Here is a 27,544-nt window from a genome sequence, read left to right on the forward strand (position 1 = left end):
TCAAGCTTAACATTTTTATTGTTAATTGCAGAGATATACTATTCATTCCACTTCCCAGTTACATTAGATGCGGTTGTAATACTTCCAAACGATGCGAGCCGGCAGCCTGGTAACTGTTACAGATAGTATCAACGGTGTGCTCTCAGTAGTCCTCATCCAGATCATCATCCTGTTGCTGCTGTTGCATTGTCGCCAATTGTACAGCAGCTTGGAAATGTTGCCATTGTGCCTGTTCAGCTGCTACCTGTTCTTCACGTGCCTGTCAAAGGAAAGTTAGACTATTACTAAAGGCCAAACAGAGTTAAGCATTTTCTGCAAAAATGGTTATTGTTTGGGTTAACAGACTCTTAGAACACACACTGGGCAGCTTCAAATAGCATAAATTTATTCATTCACTCACCCACAAATTTCCGTAATTAGGGGTACTCCATTACCAAAGGCATTTTATAATTACTGCCAGCCTCCCGGAGAGGAATCTGTGCAGTCCTCCTGATTGCACCTAAGTGACATCATTGTTCGAAGTGTCTGCACATTATGTATCTGAGGCAGGATGTGGGAACCAGCCCAATGTTTAAACTGCCAAAAGCCTAATCCATACTGACCAGCACACTTGCCCCTTTCCTTAATTCTTACAAGCTGAGCACAGTTACACACTATGTGCCTGCATGCCGATGCAGCTCTCTTTCTTTGACAATACTCTTCGAACACTATTACTGAGACAACATTTACTCAGAGTACGTAGTGCGCAATTGCACATTTCACATGAACTAATGACACTACAATTTTGACGCTTTTTTAAAAAATAAATGTCTAATGTGAAACGCCTTTTTTTACACTCACCTCCTTTGAATAGGACGACTCACATATTGTGACACTTTAAGAAAAAATTATGTATATGGAATTTAGTTTGCAGAGTCTGCTAGTGTTGAAGCCCAGTTGCATGTGACAAAAGCTGTAAAGGGTAAAAGTGCACTTCTGGTGTTCATGGCTGATGTTGGCAACAACTCACTTGTTGAACAATAGACAATGAATATAAAAACTCTTGAGTCAGTTGTCGGGAGACAGACAGAATGCTCAGTCATAATTTCCTATGTCTCATAAGTAAAGTTAACTGGTCTTTTGTTCTATCTAGTTAGAGTTTAACCACATTTTTGGAATTTACATCAAAATCAAAAATACAGAAAAACACAAATGCGCATCTCTGACTACACTACATGTCAATCTATTACAGCAATCTCATTTTTGTATGGAGATTGAGATTCATAAGCTTTGCCAACTTGCAAGCAAATTAGCACATTCAAACCTTCCCTAGGCCTTGGCTTACGCTGGAGATAAGTTTCAGCTCACCTATTCTCCTTCCACTCACATTTGTTGCCACATTCCAGTCTAATTCTCAGGCTTTGCTACTAACCATTGTGTCAGGACATCTATCTTTTGAGTCACCAAAGAAATATGAAAATTAGTAGCCAATCTTAAAACTTATAATAACCACATCGCTGAAAGTTATTCTGGAGCTCTCCATATCGAAAACGAATATAATCAATTCCCATCTTCTTAACAAAACATAATTCTCACTGGGTATCATATACTATCACCAAATTGGCCATGACCAACATCGACAAATTACCAACATCAGCATGCAGTGCAAGGGCCTTTGACACCATCAGTGCACTGTAGCCACTGTGAAATTTTTACAAATTGGTATTTCTTTATACTGCTCATAACATAGCAGAAATTTGCTGCTCAATAACACTTATCAATAGTGTCAATAGGCTTTTCACTAACTACACTTTTGTTCTTTCTGTTCATCTTCTTCCTCCTCCTCCTCCTCCAGGGTGCATAGTTTAATCCCACCCTGCTCACTATCATGCCACTATTGACTTATTCAAAATTAATATTTTTCTTTGCACAGTCCATCACCTTAACTGTCAGAACTGTCAGTCCTCTCTCCTTCTCACTATCTATAAATTTAACAACACTTGCAGAAAGCAGTGGTGGCTGCTGACAAAAACATCACTTTTCAAGTTCTGAATACTGGGAACTACTCTGAACTGAAAAGTTGCTGTATCTAGTCAACTGACAAAGTTAGTACCTGCGTGGGTTTGGTTCTAAAGTATGGTATGAACTGACGAGTGATACTTACAGTGCTGTTAAAGCAGTCTTCGGACTGAAGAAGTACATATTTTTTGAAGCCCAAGACAGTATCATCTTCTTTAAGAGACTGAAAATTTACTAATGAAATGTTCAGATATTTTCTTACCTTTGCAAAAAGTTCCTGCTGTTGCCGCAACAGTTCCTCCTCCGGTATGCCGAGGTGCTCCAGGCGTGTGCTCTGACGCCGCCTCTTAGCTGCAACAGCCTTGCAGTCTTTCAGAACCTCCTCCGCTTCTGCCCTGTAGTCGCCAAACCCCAGTCGATCCAGTGCTGAAAATGGTTGAAGTGCAAAACTATGAAGTCACGTATGGCAAGCTTTGTACTCACCAACTAAATTGTCCAATATTTCTATAGGCGTTTTTCTCCACTATTTGGTTACCATGAGAAGTAGAAGGGTATTGCAGAAGAAGATAAATTGCATATAGAAATTTGTTGATTTCGCCCTTTCTGAAGTTTAAGTCTAACAATAAATCAAACATTAACTGCAGGCACAAAGCTAGATTCCATTTTCCTCATTTCCAAAAGACGTCCAATGCTGTACTGCTTCTACATTCTTGTATCGAGTGTGGGAAGAATGACTGACTGACTGCCTCTGTGTGTGTGCAGTAATTATTCTAATCTTATCTTCACAATCCCTATGTGATCGATATGCAGGGGGTTGTACTGTATTCCTAGAATCATTATTTAAAGCTGGTTCTTGAAACTTTGTTAATAGACTTTCTCAGGATAGTTCACGTCTACATCTGTCTTCACGAGTCTGCAGTTCCTCCAGTATCTCTGTGCACTCTCCCATGGATTAAACAAACCTGTGACTATACATGCTGCTCTTCTCTATATACGTCCAAAACCCTGTAGTCCTAGACCTGGAACCGCGCGCTGCAGAAGTTGAGTCCCCGCCAGACATCATGGACATCGAAGACCCCTAGAGGTCTCTGCACCATTTCGCCGTAAGCTGTGGTGGCGCGCGCATCCTGGCCCGCATTTAGTGTGAGGGCGCCACAGTGGAACAAGTCATTCCAGCGGCCAATAGCGGCAGCCCCGATAGAGTATTTAAGCGCCTGCCTCTCACTCAGACAGCGTGTCTAATGGTTGCGTCAGTCTTCACACATCATCTCAACAACTGACAGCGCGTTTATCGTTCTCTGCTTTCATTACTAGTCGACGTCTTGGATTCGTTTGGTTGTCTCTGTCACTCCATTGCTTCTTGCGTGTTGTTGTCGTAAGGTCTCTCTCCATCGTTGTTTTGTGTCCGTCCTTTCCATTCGTTTGTTCGCAGGCTGCTCTCCGTTTGGTCCCGCCACGTTTTCTCAGCCACCCCGCGACCGGAACGGTAGCGGTTACAACACTATCTGGTATGGGTCCCCCTCACTTGAGTAGTATTCTAGAACTGGTTGCACGAGTGATTTGCAAGCAGTCTCTAGTCTTCTTTCCAGATTGATTGCATTCTACCAATAAACCGAAGTCTACCACCTGCTTTACCCACAACTAAATCTATGTGATCATTCCATTTCATATCCCTACAAAGTGTCACACCCAAGTATTTGTATGAGTTGGTCAATTCCAGCAGTGACTCAGTGATATTACAGTCACATTGTTTTTTCATCTTGTGAAGTGCACATTTTGCATTTCTGAACATCCAAAGGAAGTTGCCAATCTTTGCACCACTTTGAAATTTTATCAAGATCTGACTGAATACTTATGCAGCTTCTTTCAGTTATTACTTAATTATGAATAACTGCACCATCTGCAGAAAGCCTGATTTTATTGTTAATATTGTCTGGAAGATCATTAATGTACAACATGAACAGCAAGGGTTCCAACACACTTCCCTCGGGCACACCCACAGTTACTTCTAGATGTGACGATGACTCTCCATCCAAGATAACATGCTGCATCCTCCCTGCCAAAAAGTCCTCAATCCAGTCACAAATTACAGTTGAGACTCCATATGATCATACTCACAATAAGTGAAGATGTGGTACTGAGTCAAATGCTTTTCAGAACTCAAGAAATATTGTACCTAGCTGAGTGCCTTGATCCAAAGCTTTCAGTATGTGATGTGAAGAAAGTGCAAGTTGGGTTTCACATGATCGATGTTTTTGATTGGCATTGAGCAGGTAGTTCTGTTCAAGATAACTCGTTATGTTTGAGCTCAAAATATGTTCTAAGAATCTACAACAAATCAATGTCAAGGATCTTGGACAGCAGTTTTGTGGATCACTTCTTCTACCCTTCTTGTAGGGCGGTGTGACCTCTGCCTTTTTCCAATAACTGGGCACAGGCTTTTGTTTGAGGAATTGACAATAGATTATAGCTACAAGAAGGGCTAACTCATCCAGAAATTCTGTATAGAACCTGACAGATTCCATATGGCCCTGGAGTTTTGTTCAATTTTAACGATTTCAACTGTTTCTCAACACCACTGACACTAATACTTATGTTATTCATCTTTTCAGTGGTACAAGGATTAAATTGGGGCAATTCTCATGAAGAAACACTTAAAAATGGAGTTACCAATTTCAGCTTTTGCTTTGCTACCCTCCATTCCCATCTCATACACTTGGGACTGTACACTAACTTTGGTGCCACTAACAGCCTTCACACACGACCAGAGTTTCTTTGGGTTCTGTGAAACATAACTTGACAATATTCTGCTATGGTAGACATTGAAGGCATCACACATTGCTCTCTTGACAGCCAAAAGCTTTTCATTCAGGATTTCTCTATCTATAGCCCTACACTTTGGTTTACACCTATTAAGCAATAATCTCTGTTTGTTTATAAGATTTTTTACAGTGACTGTATACCATGGAGGTTTCCTCCCATTATGAAATGTTCTACTGGATACATATCTATGCAGTGTGTGGTCAACTATTCTTTTAAATTTGAGCCAGAGTTCCCCTACATGCTCCTGCCTTTTGCTGAAAGTTTCAAGTTCCTCATAGAGCTACCAGTTTGGATGTGGACATCCTGAAAGAGGTCAGGTCTATTTGCTGCCATTAGATCCAATACATTTCCACCATGAGTGGGGTTCCTAAACTATCTGTACTAGGTACTTTTCAGAGATGGTATTTGGTAAAGTTTCGAAGGGTGTCTTATCACACTCACCTCTAACTAAACTGTAATTTTCCCAGTTAATTGTTGGACGATTAAAGTCTCCACTGATAATTACAGTATCACTCATTTTGTACTCACCCTTGATACGAAGTCTTGCCCAAACAATCTCACACAACTTCAATTTCTACCACGATGGATCTGAGTTTCTTGTCTACTGAAACAAATACATCACCTCCAGTTCCCATTTGGCTATCCTTTCGCCTCTTTTCCTCAAAAATCTCACTGCTATCGATTTCAGGTTTCAACCAGGTTTCTGTACCTAGTATTAAGTGAGCTTCACTGCTTCTGACAAACACTTCAAACTCTGACATTTTGTTGTGAATGCTATGGCAATACCATTATTGTTTTAATAGTTGCATCTTTGAAAGGGATTTCTTTCGATCTTACACTGATACTTACGGGTTTGCTACAGCTATCATTATGTGGATTGGATGGATAGTCGCCTAATCTAAAAAAACGTTGTGTGTACCCCACGCACAGTCAGGGGTTGGGTTGTTTGGGGGAAGAGACCAAACAGCGGGGTCATCAGTCTCGTCGGATTAGGGAAGGAAGTCGGCTGTGCCTACGCACAGTCAGCTACCTGAGTAGCAGCCTCTGATGTGTAGTGCACAACTGGCCCATTTAGGGGGACTCCACAGTTCTCAACCCTATGGTGTAAGTCCAGGAGGTCGAGTCTAGCTTGTCACAGAACTTTTGAAGTCTCTGATCGAGTTCTTCCACTCAACTCAGAACCAAAGAGCCACAATCAGTTCTGGAGACAATGATGCAAACTGTGAACTTCATTGAAACTCATGTGGAAGGCTGGTATTCTCAACTTTCTCTGCCAGTTGCTGGAATGATCCAAGAATGACCTCAGAGCCCAGATGATGGGCATCATTTGGGTCAACGTGTACTACAATATGCAGTTGGTTGCATCCTGTTCCCTCAAGGGCTGCTGGAATAGCCTCTTTAACATGTTGAATGAGGCCCCCAAGCATACACACTGAGTGCACCTGGTGTCCTTTCCTGTCCCTGGCTGCCATTTTCCACCATTAGCCATATGTTTGAAATGCCAAATGATGAATAACTCCTACAAGTTTGTGTTTGCCTCCTCCTGACACTGGACAAAACAGGTTAAGCGAGTTTCACTGCCTCAGCTTCAGTTTCAGTGAAAGACATTGTTGGCAGCTGACAGAGATTTGAAGGAATCCAGTACGTTATATTGGGTGGCACCATTTTCCATAGACCTTTTTAAGTTCACAGTAACACATTTGTTACTGACAGCCACTCATATCTTTGCAGACAAGCTGTATGCTGAAAAACAACATAAAAATATGCAAGAAATGTAAAGTAAACTAGTATAAAACAGTAATCACATCTTATTTTAAATATTTAATTAATGATGTTGATTTTCACATTTCAGAAGAAATAAACCCTCTAAAGACAGCAGTATATAATTGAAATTAGCTTGGGGAATTAAATAAACACAAGAGATTGCATCAAAGTTGACACACAATCCCGTATTGTTTCACTCAGACAGAGTAATAAGGCCTCTAACATACTCACTATACATAAACAATTTATCAGATAGAATCCGCAGCAGCATCCGATTCTGTGATATCACCCAACGATCGCGGTGCCACACCATGGTCAGCACATTAGTGATGAATCACTGCAATCTGCAATAACGAAGGGTGGAGGCCACAGACAACAGGCCCCTCTCACAGCACAGCAGCACTTTCACATTGATGTTAGTAAAGAGTCAAGCATGGAAGCACTTTGCCCAATTCATGACCTCAGCTGAAGTAGTCAACGTCATCAAGTAGAACTAAAGAGTTACTGAAGTCTCAGATAGACATGTACTTTTGTAAATTTTGAACTCTGTGCTTCAAGAGATCAGTTTGTTAACTAGTGCATCAAGCGATGCATGAATAGTCGATGACAGTTGTAAATTATCAAGCACTCCAGTGGCAAGAGATTGTATCAAGTTAAGTAATTCTTTTTATTCATTCATGTAATAAAGTGAACTAATATTGCATATGTTCAATCTCCCAGAGCAATCAAAGAACCACAGTTATGACTGGACAATTGTAGTTTCATATAATCACAAAAAGATCATTCGCTGACAGTGCAATTGTTTACAAAAAGTGTTATCATTGGATGATAAAATTTCCATTTGGTGAAAGAATGTAAAGCACTCCATACAGCTGTCTTTAAATATAGTTCTACACTGATGTGACAAAAGCCACATATCTCCCAATATTGTGTCGGACTTCCTTTTGCCGAGTATGGTGTAACTTGACATGACAAGGACTCAAGTCGTGGAAAGTCCCCTGCAGAAATATTGAGCCGTGCTGCCTTTATAGCTGACCATAATTGTGAAAGTGTTGCCAGTGCAGGAGTTTGTGCACAAACTGACTGCTTGATTCTGTCCTATAAATGTCTGATGGGTTTCATGTTGGGCAATCTGGATGGCCAAATCATTCACTAAAATTGTCCAGAATGCAAACTGTGGCTCAGTGACACGGTACGCTGTCATCCATTTGTCGTCCATAAGAATTCCGTTGTTGTTTGGGAACATGAAGTACATGAATGGTGCAACTGGTCCCCAAGTAGCCAAACCTTTTCCAGTCAATGATTGTTTCAGCTGAACCACAAGACCCAGTCCATTACATGTAAACACAGCCCACACCATTATGGAACCACCGCCACAACCTTGCACAGTGCCTTGTTGACAATTTGGGTCCGTAGCTTCGTGGGGTCTGTGCTACACTAACCCTACCGTCAGCTCTTACCGACTGAAATTAGGGCTCATTCGACCTGGCTGTGGTTTTCCAGTCATCTAGGGTACAACCAATAAGGTCACGAGACCAGGAAAGGCACTGCAGGTGATGTCATGCTGCTAGCAAAGGCACTTGCATCAGTTGTCTGCTGCTGTAGTCCATTAATGTCAAATTTCACTGTACTGTCCTAACGGATACGTTAGTTGTACCACCCACCACTTCTTTATGCAGTTACTTCACACTGTGTTGATTGTCTGTCAGCACTGACAATCAACAAAAATGCTACTCCTCTGAATTGTTAAATAAAGGCCATTGGCCACTGCATTGTCCACAGTGAGACGTAACACCAGAAATTTGGTATTCTTGGCATACTTCTGACGCTGTTGATCTGAGAATATTTAATTCCCTAACAATTTCTTAAATGGGATGTCCTATGTGCTAGCTCCAACAACCATTCTGCATCCAACGTCTGTTAATTCCTATCATGGGGCCATAATCATGATTGACACTTTTTCACATGAATCACCTGAGTACAAATGACAGCTGTCAATACACTGTCCTTTTATACCTCGTGTACGCGATACTACTGCCATCTGTGTACCTATCCCCTGACTTCTGTCACCTCAGGGTATGCAAGATAATGCCCAAAACAAAGAAAAAAAACCATACAGTATTAGTGGTGAAAATCTTGAGCAGGTCACATTGTATAAGTATTTAGGGGTAATGCTAAGAAGCAATGTGAAATGAGAAGACCACGTAAAATCACTATTGGGATGGCAAATGGGAAACAAATTTTGACAAAATGGTTTTGGAAAAGTGTACTGCATCTGTAAAGAAAATGTCCTACAAGACACTAGAGCAGCTAGTTCTAGAGTTTTGATCCTGTGTTTGGGAGTCCTTATCAAGTAGGCATGACAACAGACATCAAGCAAATTCAAAGAAACAAGGACTGTACCAGACTTGCATAGTCTGCATGGAAGTTCAAGATAAATGCTCAGCAAATTTAAATGAGCAACTGTGGAAGAAAGATAAGCAACTTCCACAAAACAGTGCGAGGTAAATTTAGAGAACCAATATTTGAAGGAGACTGTGCAAGCATATGCTGCCACCACCGTGTCTCTTGTGTAGGGATGATGAGAATAAGAGAAGTTGGGGCATGTACAGAGGAATGTTGACAATTTTCCTCTCATTCAGTTTGCAAATGCAACAAGACAGAAAAATCAGTAATACGACATGATGTACTTTCCACCATGCGCAGTACAGTGGATTGTGAAATATATGATCTATGTAGATGTGGCTTGCTACTGTTACTGAGGATTAATTTGCCTGAAATTGAAGTAAACTATTTAGGTTTGGGCAGTAAAGATGACCCCAATCCAAAAGTTGGAGTGAACACCAATGTATTTTGCCAGTCATGGTCCTGTTTGAGGTAGTATTCCCCTGCCTTCATTACTTCTGCAGCAGATTACGCAATCAGTTATAAGGGGAAATGTAGTTTAACTCAGGATTTTGCACAAACACAGAGCACTGCCACAAATGGAAGATGTGGGAGTGTCAGAAAAAAATCCTAAAACCAACCAAGGAGCAAATCCCAAACTTCTCGATTTGTATTCTGGCACTTTTGCATCAAGCCTATTGGTAAATACTGCTGTTTGATACCAAAATATTATGGCCATAGCTGCCAAAAATATGTAAGGGGATATACATAATGCAGAAAAGGGGAACTCAATATGTAAAATATAAGGTATACATCAGTTCATACAAATTATATACACACAAAAAAATTCATTCCTTGTCTTCCAATATCTTTGAAAGAGGACCAGATAAAAATCTGAAAATTACACACTTAATAGAGCTTTATGATATCAAATTGCAGCATAAATTTCAACTGAGATCCAATTGGAAGTTATAAAAAAATAATAATAAAAAATAAATTTACAAATACAAGTAAAAAACACACTTCTTTAAATCTGGAATATCTGGCCTAATGGAATAAAGTATATCAATTATAATTTAAACATGTGAAAAAAACCATGAAATTAAAGTATCAAGTGCTTATTTGTTGAAACAATCCTCTGTAGAAAGTTTCAGCAGGCTAGCAGACAGCACCTGCGAGTCTGTATAGGCTCACAGACAATCCTGTACAAGTCTTGTGTTGTCCTCCCCCTTCCACCAATCTGTTCACTCTGACTCAGTTAACAATGAGCTCTTTAAGTGTGCAGTTTAACAACTGAGTCTCAGTGTTCTATTGGTGCTCTTATTAATCAAACTTGGCATAAATGTGTATGGACTTTTTCCCAAAGACATTGCTTTAACTGAAGATTACAGTGAAGAAAGTTTTATTTATTTTTACTTATGGGTTCGCTCAGAGAGGTTAACTCAACTTGCAAGTATCATAAAATTAAGTACGTAAAGAAAATTTATCACATGTTTGGCCAGTCTTGCTTGGGCTCTTAAGAAACATAGGAAACCTATGACAAAAGGTCTGAGAGGAACAACATTTCATCATTATTCTAAGATATTTGGCATTAACAAAGAAAAGGATCATGATAATCCAGATAAAGAAACTATAAAGAAGTGGATTTAGCTTGTGAAATCCTATCTTTCTAGTAAAATGAGAAAACCAAGAGAAGAAAAAAAAAATACTTTTTGCACTGAATGCAAAAACTGAGAAAGTGGTAACTAATCTCAAAAAGAATTTGGAAGTTTCATTTCAAAACAAAAGTTGCACTAGACCAGATTGAAGTTCTAATAATTCTCTGACCGAGTATGATGGTTTGATAGACAAGCTAATAACTAAGTGCTGTATCTGAAACGAAGAATTTAATGTTAAGATTATCAGTTTACTACCAAATTCTTGGAGTCAAGCAAAAGTTAATGGTGAATTTAATGTGCCAGAATGTTTGGTTCAATTAACAAGGCAGTTAGTAAAAGAACAGGGAATTTTACTTGCATTACAAAAGAAAAATGCATCTAATTTCTTAGATGAAAACACAATTGAAAAAGTTATTAGGTTTTATGAAGATAACAACAACATCTGTTTGATGTCCGCCAAAGAAGACTGTTTCTGTGAAAGAAAATGGTACTAAGGTTCAGAGACAAAAAAGGTTAATACTGCGTAATTTAAATGAACTATTTACTGAATTCAAAAAAGAAAATCCTGGCATTAAAATTTGAACATGAAAATGTTGCGAGTTGAGACCGAAATGGTGTATTGTGGCAGGGGCGTCTGGCATCCATAATGTTTGCATTTGTTTGTATCACCAGGATGCGAAGTTTTTGCTAGATGGGGCCAATCTTAGAGTTGACTATAAACACCTTTTGGAAAGTCTGGTTTTCACTACTGACAATTAAAATTGTATGATTATTGGAAAATGTCAAGACAGTTTAGGCAAACAAGCTGTACTCAACACGTTGGAAGAATGAGAAGACAATGATTCAATGCCTAATGATACAGAATACAAACATCGGATGACACAAGAATAATAGAAGTGGTGACAATTACAAAATCACAAGAAGAGTTTTTTTAAAGTGTTGGTAGCTAACCTCGAAAACCTGAAATTTATCATTTTATTGCCAAAGGTCACGGTAAATTTCTGAAAGATAAAAAAAACGAATCTTGGCAGTTGATGAATGCTTAGGTCTTGCTGAATTTTCTGAAAAACTATTCTTTTGTTGTTCAAGATGAAGTACAAGGGCACCACTTGGTAAACAAACACGCCACAGTTTATCCATTTGTGTTCTATTACAAAAATGATCACACATACACCTCATGGTGCACAATGTGGCGATCCGATGGCAGGGTGCGGGTATGGTGAATGCCCGGTGAACATCATCTGCAGTGTGTGTAGTGCCAACAGTAAAACATGGGGCGGTGGTATTACAGTGTGGTCATGTGTTTCATGGAGGGGGCTCGCACCCCTTGTTTTGCGTGGCACTATCACAGCACAGGCCTACATTAATGATTTAAACACCTTCTTGCTTCCCACTGTCGAAGAGCAATTCGGAGATGGTGATTGCATCTTTCAACATGATCGAGCACCTGTTCATAATACACGGCCTGGGGCGGAGTGGTTACATGATAATAACATCCCTGTAATGGAATGGTCTGCACAGATTCCTGACCTGAATCCTACAGAACACCTTTGGGATGTTTCTGAACGCCGACTTCATGCCAGACCTCACCGACCGACATCAATACCACTCCTCAGTGCAGCACTCATTGAAGAATGGGCTGCCATTCCCCAAGGAATCTTCCAGCACCAGATTGAATGTGTGCCTGTGAGAGTGGAAGCTGTAATCAAAGCTAAGGGTGAGCCAACACCATACTGAATTCCAGCATTATCGATGGAGGGTGTCACGAACTTTTACATCATTTTCAGCCAGGTGTCCTGATACTTTTGATCACATAGTGTATGTTTAAATTTTGGAACCAATGCACTGTATCCATTAGTCCACATACTGTATATATTAAGAAATGTATTTGTTACTCATATTGGTAATTTTTTTGTAACTTCCTATTGAATCTAAAAATTGAAATTTATACTGAAGTTTGAAATCAAAGGTCTATTAAGTGTGTAATTTTCAGATTTTTATCTGGTCCCCTAACGAAGATATTGCAGGCCAAAGACTAAAAAATTTAAAAAATTCTTTTTAAAAAAATAGGGTATCTTTTTTTTAAGTGTAAGCTCTCACCACTGACACTCTATAACTGTGTTATAACAAGTAATTAGACTGTGTAGTGTAATAGCACAAAAAATATTTAGGCTAAGAATTTACTCTTTATTTGTAAAAACACTGTTCAAAAACAGTTGTTTTTTAATTTGTGACCAATAACTTTTACCCATTAAAAAATATTAATGAATACATTCACTAGGTGGTAATGGTTTTCATATGTTGTTCAATGTGTACTGAACGAAATACTTCTTGTTTGAAAGGTCTGGGGCAACCATTACCAAGTAATTTAAAAAACCGCAGATGCTTGTAAATGCTAAAGCACCCTAGCAGCTTAAAACAAAAATGGCTGCCGTTTCTAAATTTTTTAAAAAAATATTTTTGTGTCTACTGAGTATGAGGAATGCACCCAGCAAATATCAATTTTTCTGAGATAGTCAAGCAACCAGTGCTGGATCACTTGGTACGGATTGCTCCACACACATAAAAATACACAATACCATTCTAGTTTTCAAAACGTGATAGGAGCTTCAATGAGTGAAGTTAGGGAAGATTAGAAAGGAAGAGTAGGTCATTATAGCCACAATATGACAGCACAATACAGGTTTTGCACTGTCTTCACAGACATTTTAGATTAAACTTTAAATACTATATAGTTTTCGCAACACCCCCCTGCATATCTCTTAAACACTAAAGCAAAATGCAGTATAACTCCACTTTTACAATCCCCTTAATTAATGTTTTCCTGCCATTTACAAGATTTTCTTTATTGCTCCCAACAAACATGCTATGTCCACAATGTTAATTCGCACCCGATTTTGCATCAACAATTTATGGAAAATATTCATGGAGAAAAAACTGTTGTAAAATGATGCTCGCATGATGTTGGCCATCAAGTAGTGTTTACAAACATTGCATTGTTACGTTTCTTGGCACCAGGTGCGCTACACAGCGTATTTGAACCTGTAAATGGGTAAAAGTGAACAATTTGTGCCACATCTCTCGCTGCTGCTAAGCTCTACTCAGCCTGGTGGCTGATGGGAGTAATTACGATTCAACTAAAGATATCACGAGCAATCACAACTATTTCCAAACTGTCCCTACTTTGTATGCTCAGTTTTATGATTGTTTTAATAGTCATGACACCTCTGATGAACCATATTTAACATATTTCATCATTTGGCCACTTCTAGCACTAGTTAACACTTTCACTCTCTTTCCATTGCTTAAATGTTTTAGGTTTATTAGCAGTTATTTGTCATGGCTGGACAGACTGAGTCAATTTTACAATGACATAACCACATTGAAATTAATAAAAAATGGAATTTCACCTACGATACTAAAGTGCGTACTATAGAACATATTTAAGGACTAGATTACAATATACATTACAATAATAACACAATCATGTAATAAACCAGCAGTTCTCATTGGCACCAAGTTGCAGTTCAGGTAGACACTGTTCTATCACCAGACAAGCATTTGACTATATTGTACAAAGATTGTTCTTTTAGTGTGCACAAAATGTTACTCCTAAATAGTTTGATTGGAAATGGCTGATTATCCTTAGGTAGAGCATTACATAATTTTAGGGACACCATTAGCAATTTGTTGGCGAAGAGTTCTCGGGCTTCCAGCCGGGTGGCGGGGTCTTCCAACTGTGACGTTTCGACGAGTGACATACTCATCATCTTCTGGCGAAGTGCCGAGACTTTGCGGATACTGGTCTCTTTATACCTGCGGTGTGCCCCCCTCCACCTAGCCGCGGGAGGCGGGGTCCAGAGGAGCCGGCGGGTGGGGTGGAGGGGGAAGCGGGTGCGCCGTTCGTGTCTCCGTCAGAGCATTCTGATCGCGTCTCGTGAGCTGGACGGTTCTTGGTGCGTTCCTGGCGTATTGCGGCTAATGCTGGATTCCAGGTCGCGCTCAGTTGACAGCCTTCGTCCCTGTTCACAAGATTCTCGTGGACCCGTATTTCTATTGATTCTTTAATGACGCTATCCCAATAGCTCCCGGCTCGGCACAGCACTCTGGTGTTTTTGAAATCAATTGGGATAGTGTCATTAAAGAATTAATAGAAATACGGGTCCACGAGAGTCTTGTGAACAGGGACGAAGGCTATCAACTGAGCGCGGCCTGGAATCCTGCATTAGCCGCAATATGCCATGAACGCACCAAGAACCATCCAGCTCACGAGACGCAATCAGAATGCTCTGACGGAGACACGAACGGCGCACCCGCTTCCCCCTCCACGCCGCCTGCCGGCTCCTCTGGACCAGGTGGTGGGGGGCACACCGCAGGTATAGGTATAAAGAGACCGGCATCCGCAAAGTCTCGGCACTTCGCCAGAAGGTGATGAGTGTGTCACTCGTCGAAACGTCGCAGTTTGAAGACACCGCCACCCGGCTAGAAGCCCGAGAACTCTTCGCCAGCTGTATACGCCGGGAAAGCATACTTTCACATTAGCAATTTGTTTTGCATTTTAGTTAAACATCATCTTGGTCCATCTATACTGTCTTTATAGTGAGTGCTGTGTAGATAAACTTCATTTCTATTTCTGTAGGTTTTATGATCTGTCTTTGTGTGAACAAGGCAGTTGAAAATATATTGGCTGAAAAACAGCCAGAACTATTAATGTGGAAAAAACTGATTTGCAATGGTCAGTCTTTTTGCTCGAGGTAATGATCCTCATAGCTTTTTAAAAAACCCACACTCTTACAGCCTGCAGAATGGACCCACAGTAACAGCCTGTAGCTGATGTGACTGTGGAACATTGCATAGTATACTGTTAATAGCTACTGGCGTGGTATAACACTTTTTAGTTTCCTCAAGAGGTATCGGACTTGTTAGAGTTTGGAACATACATGTTTAGTGTGCTGTTGCCAGGTTAACTTCGTATCAATGAAAAAACGCAGAAGCTTAACAGCTGCTATGTGACCCAGTGCTCCAGTAACACTTAGGATGCATATAATCCTCTGTGTTTTGTCTTCATTAATTTTCATTTTGTTCATGATGAACCTGACCTTGGCTTCACCAAATAGGACTTCTACTTGATGAACGGCTTGAAGTACATTTTCCCCTCTTGAGAACAAAGTTGTGTCATGTGCAAACTGCAAGGTGTGCCCCTTGGAGCCTACGTCATTAACGAAAATTAAGAACAGGGCCTATTACCGATCCCTATGGCACACCATGTTTTAACTTCTTTTCACCTGATTAGGCTTCTTACACTGATACAACCTGTCGTCTGTTATTTAGGAAGAGAGTTTGTAGAACAGCTTCCCCAATACCATATGATTTCAGCTTCCTGAGCAGGGCCTTACGTGGGATCCAATCAAATGCCTTACTAAGGTCACAGAGCACCAGTGTTATAGACCCCTTGTCTTCAAAACCCTGACATATATCTAACTAAGTCAAATACTGATGTTGTTGTTGACTTGCGCTTCCGAAAAATGTTATTTCTTTCAAAATAAGTTAACAGCTGATCTTTCATTATGGGACTCATTCACCATAGCTAGCATTGGTACTATAAATATAGGCCTGTATCTTGACACTTCATGTAGATTACCTTTTTTATTAACTAGTATTTTGTGTGCTCCTTTCAAGAAGCCTAACAATTCCCTGGCATGTAGGCGTTTATTTATTATTACTGACAGTGGTTGAGCAATCTCGCAGACTATGGTTTTTAAAATGGTACAGGACATATCATAAGTAAGTATAGGACACACTGTAAATATCAGGGCTCCCTGAGTGTTTTTGGTCTTCTATCATTTTTATTGTGTTTTTGGATACACTCTCTTCCACATTACCATCCTGCATTTATTTTTAAGTTTCAGAGCAATTGCGGAATCTGTTCCGAAGTCAGGAATTTCACCTATTGTGCTTTCATCTATGTCTACAAAATATTTATTAAATTCATCTGGACTGCATGAATTTTCCTCTTGCTCTATGTTAATTAATCAGATACCATGCTGCCTTGCAAGGATTGTGAGCTCCAATAAATCTGGCGCCAATTACGTATTTTTTCATACTCAGCAAAATGTGTTACAAGAATTTATTTCTGTTGTCAAGTGCAGTATTTACGCAAACAAACAACATGAGTAATAGTTTCCATGTGTGCAGTTTTCTATACAAATGAGGCAGCACAGTACCCGATAACCTCAAGAGGACTACAGTGCAAGAGACACAGAACAACACATACTCCAACACCACACAGAATACTTATGTAAATATATGCACTTGACAACAAGAAAAACTTCTCGAAATATGTCGTGCTTATAAAAACACGAAAAAATACATACACGGTGCAGTGTTTAATTTTTTAAATAATGAATGGTAGCTGCAGGCTTTCCAAAAACAGAGATTATGGACAATGAAACTGAGTCAAACGTTTCTACTTCCCAGACAGTTATCATTTCAGCAAGTCCCTGATAAGTATTTTGATGCCTATTATGTACACCTATCATACACAGTGCGTGAAAAAGGGTATCCTATACCTAACTTTTATAGCTTAAAATATTATTTTCCACATTTTACACTTTTTTTTAAGTCTCTTGAGAGGTATAAAAGGGGGTTTCCACTGTAGCTTGCTAAGCAAATGTCTTGTGATGTTAGCAATCTCACCTTGTAACACGTGCTCAGCATTGATGGTCTTCTTTTGTCGCTGATTACATATTTCGTTTGCTTCAGATGACAACAGGTGTATAAACTCACGGCAGCAATGTAAGATCAGTTCCCGGACCTCGTTTGCCACACGGACATTGGGCAGTATTTCCTTTATGATTTTATTGACGGATGCTCGAGGCAAGGTCAGCTCATCGTCCTCTGCCGAACCGAGTACTGATCCACAGGAGGCCATTTGTCACACTGAAATATGGTTAAAGATACTTAGTCACACCTTTGTGACATCTCCATTAACAAAACAAACGGTTAGTGTTAAATAACTCATGAAATTACACAACAAAGCAGATATAAAGGGTGTTTCATAATCAATGTCATAAATGCATCAGCCGAAAGTACACAATTCTAGAGGAAAAAAGTCTGTAAACATGAGTTCTAAAATGCATACCATCAGAACTACGAGCACCTTCTTTCAGAAGAAGAGACATGTTTCACAAGACGTGTTCACAGTTATTAAGGTATGCATTTTAGAGCTCATGTTTACTATGACTCTCTTGCTTCCAGTATCTTGTGTTTTCAACTGTATGCATTTACTCCATTAATTATGATACACACTGTTTTCATAATGTAAAACTGTGAATAGAATGCTATGAGACCACAAAATCCTCTAGACAGGACATGCTAACTGCACAATGAATGTGTTCTGCACTGCAAAAACCACACGATGGGAGCATATTGTATATGGAATTAATGTGTTACTAAATGAGTGCATGAAATGCAATGAAATAATTTATCTATTTCCCACCCTTTTTTTAGATTTGAGTTGTGTACCATTTAAGTAACAGATCCGTATATATTTTTTCTTATTTTAGTATTCCTATGTGTTTCAATTTATGTAGTATTTCACGTTACTTATCATACAAGTTTGTAGGTGAGCCACTAATAATCTGCCTGATGTTATATTTGTGATACAGAAAAGATCCTATCTTTGATGCAGTCTAATGGCAGAACCATCTTCACTGTTGCTTTTAGTAAGTGTGAGCAACAATTCTTACTTGGACGTACCGAGTCACTTTTGGCATTTTTCAAAATTGTTTATATAGTCTACACTTACTATCAAACTGTTGCACAGAACAAGATGAGTAGCACACAAAATGCAGAATGCTGAACTACCTTCTATGCACTTGCAAATAATGTTTGTCCAGTACAAACACCCCTAAAGCACGAATGACGTTACTGTCTGGTTCTGGGAACACTCAACATCTAGGTTATTAGCTCCCATAAATAAATGACAAGTGAGGTTGGAAACTAACATAAGCCTTCATTTAAATTCATTAAAACAACACTAACAGTCATGCTACAAAATAATTTTCAACTGTGATTTTTATCCAACAACAAGATACAGGTCTTAAATACTTAGGCTGGTTGACCACTAATAAAAGTAAAACTGGAGGAGCCAGCAACTGTAGAAAGTATTAAAAAGTAAAAGTGTACTGAATGATTATAGTTTAAATAATGTTGGACTGAGAGTGTAAAAATACGAGTAGCGATCAAGAATCTAAGAACTTACGATTTTCCAATGCATAGCATCAAGCATACTGAGACGAATTCTTTACAGACGAATGGAAAAACCTGTAGAAGCCAACCTTGGGAAAGATCAGTTTGGATTTCGTAGAAATGTTGGAACATGTGAGGAAATAGTGACCCTACGACTTATCTTATAAGATAGATTAAGGAAAGACAAACCTATGTTTCTAGCATTTGTAGACTCAGAGAACGCTTTTGACGATGTTGACAGGAATATTCTCTTTCAAATTCTGAAGGTGGCAGGGGTCAAATACAGGGAGTGAAAACCTATTTACAATTTGTACAGAAACCAGATGGCAGTTATATGAGTCGAGGGCCATAAAAGGAAAGCAGTGGTTGGGAAGGGAGTGAGACAGGGTTGTAGCCTATCCCTGATGTTATTCAATCTGTATATTGAGCAAGCAGTGAAGGAAACAAAGGAAAAATTTGGAGTAGGGATTAAAATCCATGGAGAAGAAATAAAAACTTTGAAGTTTGCCGATGACACTGTAATTCTGTCAGAGACAGCGAAAGACCTGGAAGACCAGTTGGACAGAATGGACAGTGTCTTGAGAGGAGGATATAAGATGAATATCTCAAATGTAAAACAAGGATAATGGAATATAGTCGAATTAAGTCGGGTGACGCTGAGGGAATTAGATTACGAAATGAGTAGTAGATGAGTTTTGCTATTTAGGGAGCAAAATAACTGATGATTGTCAAAGTAGAGAGGATATAAAATGCAGACTGGCAATTGCAAGAAAAGCGTATCTGAAGAAGAGAAATTTATTAACATCGAGTATAGATTTAAGTGTCAGGAAGTCTTTTCTGAAAGTATTTGTACGGACTGTAGCCATGTATGAAAGTGAAACATGGACGATAAATAGTTTAGACAAGAAGAGAATAGAAGCTTCTGAAATTTGGTGCTACAGAAGAATGCTCAAGATTGGATGGGTAGATCACATAACTAATGAGGAGGTACTGAACAGAACTGGGGAGAAGAGGAATTTGTGGCACAACTTGGACTAGAAGAGGGGATCGGTTGGTAGGACATGTTCTGAGGCATCAAGAGATCAGCACGTTAGTATTGGAGGGAAGCATGGAGGGTAAAAATCGTAGAGGGAGACCAAGATATGTATTTGTTTGTTTTGTTTTAGGGAAAAAAAAAATGGGGTCATACGTGCCCAAGTCAAAACTAAAGAAGATGAGCACAGATAGGAGTTAAACAACTAAACGTCAGTCCCAATGGACAGAATAGAGACAGGTTGCAGCAGGAAGTGGCAGACAGTAAAAAAATGGGTGCAATGTGTACAAAGTGGTGGGGTAGCACCACTTAGCAAATGATGATGGGTAAAAAGGCAGTGCTCAATACGCAGCTGAGTTAAAATAATCTCCTCCCAGTGGGAGGGCCGAGAGGAGGTTGTCAAAGGTGCTGGGAGCTGCTTAATAAGCCGAAGCTTATTCTGGTGAAGGGAGGATCATTGGCGATGCCAAAAGGACACTGCCTCTTGACAGACGGCAATGCAGAGATCATCAGAGGGAACACAGGTACTTGTGGGGTTAAGGTATGAGGATGGCAGCAACCTCAGCAGACACTGGCTCCAGGAAGAGTGAGCAAGTGACAGTTTTCCTGGACCCGCTGCACTAAGGGATGAGCACTGTACAGCACACGTAGAGACTTTGGAGGGCACTGAATGAGTCTGAGCAGAGGACACAATTGGAAAGGCTGTGCCACCAGATGTATTCTGTGGAATCATCACAGGAGGCGGCATAGGATGGGTGGCCATGCATGGTAGACAAACGGCATGCATACCTGCTGTGGAGAAAGTCACAGCAGTAGGACAGTGGTAGTTCAGCAGCTTCAGCATACAGACTCTCAACCAAGCTGGTGTAAAAGGCGCCTACGGCCGAACAGATGCCATGATGGTGCATAGTGTTGGACAGTGTAAGAGGGATGGATGCATAGACGCATAAACAAAGCACCCATAGTCTAGTATCGAACAGACAAGGGATCGGTACAAATGAAGGAGAGTGGTTCAATTGGCACCCCAGGAAGTACCATTGAGGACACATAGGAGATTGAGGGATCAAAAACAGCAGGCTGTCAGGTAAGACACATGGGAGGACCAAGAGAGCTTCCTATCAAGCATGAGCCCCAGAAATTTTGTAGTTTCAACGAATGGAAGGGCAACAGACCCAAGATGTAGAGATGGTGGGAGAAACCATTTGTGCTGCCAGAAATTGATACAGATTGTTTTGTCAGGGGAAAAGCAAAAGCCATTGTCGATGCTCCAGGAGTAAAGACGATCAAGACAGCGCTGAAGATGCCGCTCAGGTCTATGAGACAGGTCCGTGGAGAACTGTAATAGATGTCAAAATAGTCTACAAAAAGAGAGCCGGAGATGCCCAGTGGGAGACAGGCATTTATAGGGTTAATAGCGATAGCAAAGAGGACGATGCTCAGCACAGAACCCTGAGGCACACCATTTTCCTGGATAAGGGTGTCTGACAAGGCAGAAACTACACGTGCCGTGAAAACTCTGTCTTTTAAAACTGCCCAAAGAAAACAGGGCAGGCACCCACGGAAGCGCCATGTGTAAAGAGTACAGAGGATACCAATTCTCCAGCAGGTGTCTTGGGCCGTCTCCAGACCGAAAAACACGGCCCCAGTCTGGGATTTCTGCAGAAAACCATTCACGACATGGGTGGACAAAGTAACAAGATGGTCAACAGCAGAACGCTGCACTCTAAATCCACACTGTGCATTCATCAGTAAATTGCGAGACTCGAGCCACCACACCAGCCGGGCATGAATCGTATGTTCCGTCACCTTGCAAACGCAGCTGGTAAGAGAGATGGGGCGGTAGCTAGAAGGAAGATTTTTGTTTACCGGGCTTAGGTATGGGTATGATGGAGGCTTCACACCAGTGTCCAGGAAATGTGACCTCCACCCATATACAGCAGAAAGTGTTAAGCAGAAAGTGCTTGCTCGCAAGAGAAAGGTGCTACAACATCTGAATGAGGATGGTGTCTGGTCCTGGGGTGGAGGATCGGGATGAACTGAGAGCATGATCTAGCTCTCTCATAGTAAAAAGGGCACTGTAGCACTCACGATTCGGAGAAGAGAGGGGTAACGCCCTCGCCTCCTCCACTCGTTTCAATGGAGGAAGGTAGGGTGATTGTGGGAAGAGCTCAAAACTTCCGCAAAATGGCAGCCCAAGGTGTTCGTTTCAATGGAGGAAGGTAGGGTGATTGTGGGAAGAGCTCAAAACTTCCGCAAAATGGCAGCCCAAGGTGTTGGAGACAGCAATAGGGTCCATGATGACATCATCAGTGACTGTCAGGCTGGAAATTGGGGAATGAATCTTGGTTCCAGAGAGCTGTCGGAGGTTGGCAAACACGACAGAGCAAGGCGTGGAACTGTTAAACAAACTAGTGAATGAAATCCAGCTAGCTCTTTAGCTATACAGAAGAATGCGACGACACTTTGCACGCATCTGTTTATAATGAATGCAGTTTGCCAGTGTAGGGTGGTGGATAAAAACATAGAGAGCACATCTACGTGCGTGAATTGTGTCACAACATGCCTCAGTCCACTAAGGGACCGGGACATAACATGGCAGAGAGGAAGTGCGAGGAATGGAACATTCTGCAGCAGTAAGGTTAATGTTTTGTGAGATATTCAACCTGGTCATCACAACTGGGGAAATCTTTTTCATCGAAGGTCGCCAGGGAGGATTAAAGCTGCCAGTCAGCACCAGAAAGCTGCCATTTTGTGTATGCGGATGGGCTAGGGGTCAGCAAACGGATAGCACATGGGAAATGGTCGCTCGAGTAGGTATCAGAAAGAATGAACCACTCAAGACGATGGGCAAGCTGGGCAGTGCAGAAGGATCGGTCCAAATGGGAAGAGGTGTGTGAGGAGTCAGAAAGGGAAGTGGGTGCTCCAGTGTTAAGGCAGAAGAGGTTAAAGTGGTTAAGAAGGTCAGCCAGGAAGGCACCTCTATGACAGGTTCTGGGAGAGCCCCAAAGGGGATGATGTGCATTAAAGTCACCGAGTAACAAAAAGGGGGAGGTAGCTGCCCAGTTAGTTAAAGGAAGTCTGCCAGGTGACAGCGAGTGAGAGGGACATATATAGTACAGAGGGAAAAAGTCAGGTGGGAAGGAAAGAAAAGGTGAACTGCCACAGCTTGATGATTGGTAGTCAGCGAGATGGGTTGCCTATGCATGTCAACCTGTATGAGCAGCATAACGCCTCCATGAGAGGGAATGCCAACCTCAGGGGAAAGGTCAAAATGAATCAGTAAGAAATGTGAAAGCTCAAAACGGTAATGAGGGTGCAATTTCGTTTCCTGAAGGTAGAGTACAAGGGGATGCTATGATGTTAAAAGCAGTCGTAATTCCTCTTTGTGGGACCAAAGGCCACAAACATTTCATTGGAGGAGAATCATGATGAAGGGACGTAGGGTGTCACCTTGGCGGCTGGCAGGTGATAGCTGGGTAAGAGGCGCTAAAGCATCAGCTTGCTTAGGCGGTCGGTCTGTAGAGTCAAATGCCAAAAACGGTTGTTGGTGCGCAGCGGTGACACGGAGGCTGGCCGAGCAAAGGTATCACGTGCCAACACCATCGAAGAGGATCGTTGAGGTGGCGAAGAAAAAGACCGTTTGCCTTTGGAGGACTTTTTCGAGCCTTTCCAGGTGGTGTTTGGCTGCATGGACAGAGGAAGTCTTCACAGGAGTACTCCTTCTGTACTTTCCGACCAACCAGTTGTGTAGCTGGTGGTTTCACCCCTTGAGGGGAGTGATCGACGGCTTGTTGCACAGCTGGACGGTGGGACGGCAATGCTACCTTGACACTGGGCGGCTTCATGGCCTTAGAGCTGAATTGGAGGTTGCAAGTCTGCGTGGCTATGTCCTTCATGGATCAAGGGGTAACAAGAACAGAACTGTAGGTACCAGACGCGAGAACACAGGGTTTGTGACTACCCACTAACTTGGTAGCAACTTGATAAGGCACATTTTCCTTTACCCAGATCTGTTAAACAGCCCACACATCAAGATACACTGGACACTCCTGAGAGGAGGCAGCATGGCTGCCATTACAGTTTATACAGCTGGGAGGAGGAGAAGGACAATTGCGAGGAGGAGGAGGACAATCGCCCTCATGCGCATCTCTACCACAGGTGACACAAGTGGCTGGGTGTCAACAAGACGTTCTAGTGTGGTTAAAACAATTACGCTGGTAGCAGCGCAGCGGGTTTGAAATGTATGGCCGGACGCTGATAATTTCATAGCCTGCTTTGAGCTTGGACACAAGCACCACTCTGTCAAAGGTGAAAAAGGAGATTGCAGGTGGGCACTAAGGAGGAATCTACCTTTATCATTACACGATGAATCATTAGCCTCGTTGGGTTTACATTTTGTAGAAGTTGAGTGGGAAGATGATTGACTTATTGCAGAGGAAATCCCCCATGATTGCCAGTGTCTCCGATTGCACGCTCCTTACAACTGGAGGCCCCCTTTATAAGAGGGCGCGCCCGCCTTAGGTTATTTGTCACACCTCAGGTCACACATCCTGAACACCTGACGGAGGGACCAACCGGCAATTTGGGAAGGTTACAGCTTAGACAATCACCCCTCCCTGGGCCTGGCCTGTACTAATGGGTATGTGCGTACCCTACCTGTCCGACATGGGACTGGGAATTACATGTTACCTAATCAGCTGTTACGCGTCAGGCACGTGGGCCAGCCTTCAGGAGCCCACATGGAGGAAGAAGAAAGAAAAGAGGATCCTCAAACGCTGAAGTGCAGGAACAAAAGGAGAAGGGAAACAAAGAAAGGAAAAGGGAGTGAAAAACAAAGGTGAGATTGTTCGCACATCAGCAACAGAATGCAGAACATTCCCAAGAATACCCCAGACATATTCCCCAAAGAAGGGGAAAAAGAATAGCAACAGGATAGACACGCAGCACAGAAGGGAAAAATTGCTGCAAAGAATGGGGTCCCATGGTAGCCAAGTACGAACCCCCCTAAGAGTGGCGAGTCAAAGGGGGAGGGGGACCAAGAGATGAATACACAAAGCAGATTCAAAAGGATGTTGTGTGCTGCAGTTACTTGGAGATGAAGAAGCTTGCACAGAATAGAGTAGCATGCAGAGCTGATCAAACCAGTCTCTGGACTGAAAACCACAACATAATAGCGTCAAGCTTAAGAGGAGGAGAGAGAAGGGGTGGTGGTGGTGGTGGTGGTGGTGATGATGCTAGGTTTGTGGGGCATCAACAGTGCAGTCATCAGTGCCCATACAAAGTCCCAATTTTTACACAGTCCAATCCAGCCACTGTCACAAATGATGATGATGGTGGTGAGAGGATGAGGACAACACAAACACCCAGTGCCTGGGCAGAGAAAATCCAAACCTGGCTGGGAACCGAACCCAGAACCCCATGATCCAGAGGCACCAACGCTAGCCACTAGACCATGAGTGGAAGGTGAGGGAAAGGTAGGGGGGGATGGGTATCGAACATATAACAAACACTGTTGCTCTTTTGAATCTCGCTATTAGTGTGTCATCCATACAGTAGAGAGTGACAACATACTGCCAAATTATGTAAAAGTTAACAACTCATAACCAAACTGTCATCTTCAATGCACTAAAGATCAGACAGTCAGTCACCACAACCGAGGTTCCGGGGTGGGGGTCCAATATGTAACTTTGGCCCCAAATTACATTTTGCTTGTGTACGCAGTAAATAGTGACAAGAGACAATATTATATCAATAATTATCAAAGCAGACAATGATCTCGCAAAAATATTTATTTTAATGATTGCAAAAGTTAATCCTTTTATTGTTAACAAATGTTTATAATGTAAGATAACAATTCAAACACTTATCTCTTGAGCAGAAAGTAAGTATGGCTGCTGCTAATGAAAAACTAAGCACAGATTTCATGTAAAGATTTTAAAATCAAACACATTAGATGAAGGGCCTCTTTAACAAATATATCTCGGAGAAATATCTACTAGAGAAAAACTTTTGAGCAAAGTAGTTAATAACACTACCTTCAAATACAGAAACAAATTCATATCTTACAGAATGCCACTGTTAAACTGATGGATACTGACAAAGTTATTTCAGCAGGAGCAATACAAATAACCGAGTTACACAAAACTGAATTCAGTGTGTCCAAAGTCTGGTTTCAGGGTTCTCGGGTGTGCTTAAATGATGTTATAACACATTTGGAAGAACTGATGGCAAAAAGAGAGAATTTATGGCGAAAATATCATTGAAATTTATAATTTGTACCACAAGGCAACCATTTCTTTTAGAATCTATGATTAACTGATTTGGTAACATAAGATCAGATAAGAAAGAAGATTTGGTTCAGCATCCTATTGACAACAAAGTAATCACAGGCTACAAATTCAGACTGAACAAAGATGGTGAAGGAAATCAACACTGTCCTTTTCCGACATCACAATTCAGTCATTTGCCTTTAATAGTTCAAAGAACTCACAGAAAACACAAATCCCTATGAATGATTGAAGATTTCAATGCGGCTCCATCACAATGTGAACTCAGTTCCTAACAACATTGCCAGCTCACTTCATTAAATCCTAGTATTTGAAGAGTTTTGGAAAACTGTTCATCTCTTCAAGATACACAAGAAAAAGAAAACCGATTATGAAAAACAAGCTAGTAAACAGGGTGGAATGAAGGGGTGAGAGGCATTTGAAGATCAATTTTTTTCTCTCAATCTGATTGATGAAATACAAAGCGATTATTCTTAATGCACACAGTACATTTGTACCTCATTTAAGAAGCGACTGTAAAAACAGTTCATGTCATCTCACTGCTGCGGTATTTCAGACTTATTCCATATAATTGCACTGTAGAACTGTTGGCGCTATGATAAGCAAACGACTCTGGATCTGATTTTTAATTGGAAAACCGTGGTTCTCTGGTAGCTGAAACAGACGGCAATAGCGCGCGCACACACACACACACACACACACACACACACAAACTCTTCTCTTAAACGCCCAGGATAATTTCCTATATGAACAGCAAATAATCTACGGGCTACTCCCGTTACAAGGTCTCGTGAAATTTCTTGTACTAACTGTTTGCTAAAGAGATGGTGTAAAATATTGATTCATGTCGTAAATACCAAAACTTATTTATCTGCCTAACTGTCAAGCAAATAAAGAAAAAAGTACAACACAACATCGAGAATCACATTTAACATATGCATGTTAAAATCGTTGTGAGTGCTAAAAACATGGGTCGTGTACCATCCACTTCTTGTAAGTACGCACAAAAAGTTGAGAACTCAAACAAAATAAATAAATCGCAGAAAGAAAATTTTTTCGGAAACCCTTTGAGCAACACTGCTGACATAAGATAGAAAGTATTATAAATGTCCAATAGAAGCTTTGTTTATATGTCTGAAACAGTAAATATTTGTAAGAAAACATTACCTATTGTTCCACTCTTCTCTCTTCTTACGTCACAAACACTACCACACTACCGTCTAACAGCTTGCTTTGCTACAGTCTTTTATTTAAAATGTGTTAACTATCTATGATCATAGGGCTTTAATATTGCGCACTGAGCTTCGGCCAAAGAGAACACTATGCACTGTACCAAAGATACGATG

General features: G+C 41.0%; 1 protein-coding gene across 1 annotated transcript; it reads right to left on the reverse strand.

Annotated features, from left to right (window-relative positions):
• LOC126210666 (protein Dr1) lies at nucleotides 1-27,521 on the reverse strand. Its single transcript, XM_049939996.1, has 4 exons — nucleotides 27,366-27,521; nucleotides 17,325-17,567; nucleotides 2,261-2,424; nucleotides 1-259 (listed from the first exon to the last, which is right to left on the reverse strand). The coding sequence occupies exons 2-4, from the start codon at nucleotides 17,557-17,559 to the stop codon at nucleotides 143-145; spliced, it is 516 nt and encodes a 171-aa protein (XP_049795953.1). The 5' UTR covers nucleotides 17,560-17,567; nucleotides 27,366-27,521; the 3' UTR covers nucleotides 1-142.
• Nucleotides 27,522-27,544: the final 23 nt, after the last annotated feature.

Source organism: Schistocerca nitens, chromosome 10 (genome assembly GCF_023898315.1).
Source record: "Schistocerca nitens isolate TAMUIC-IGC-003100 chromosome 10, iqSchNite1.1, whole genome shotgun sequence".
Lineage (NCBI taxonomy): Eukaryota > Metazoa > Arthropoda > Insecta > Orthoptera > Acrididae > Schistocerca > Schistocerca nitens.

Bases quoted from the DNA above. Each gene is read 5' to 3' on its own strand.
- LOC126210666 (XM_049939996.1), bottom strand. From the start codon at position 17,559: ATGGCCTCCTGTGGATCAGTACTCGGTTCGGCAGAGGACGATGAGCTG. The intron at 2,425-17,324 runs GTGAGATTGCTA...AACCATTTTCAG, and splicing joins TGCTGAGCACGTGTTACAAG to CACTGGATCGACTGGGGTTT. The intron at 260-2,260 runs GTAAGAAAATAT...TTCCTTTGACAG, and splicing joins AGCAGGAACTTTTTGCAAAG to GCACGTGAAGAACAGGTAGC.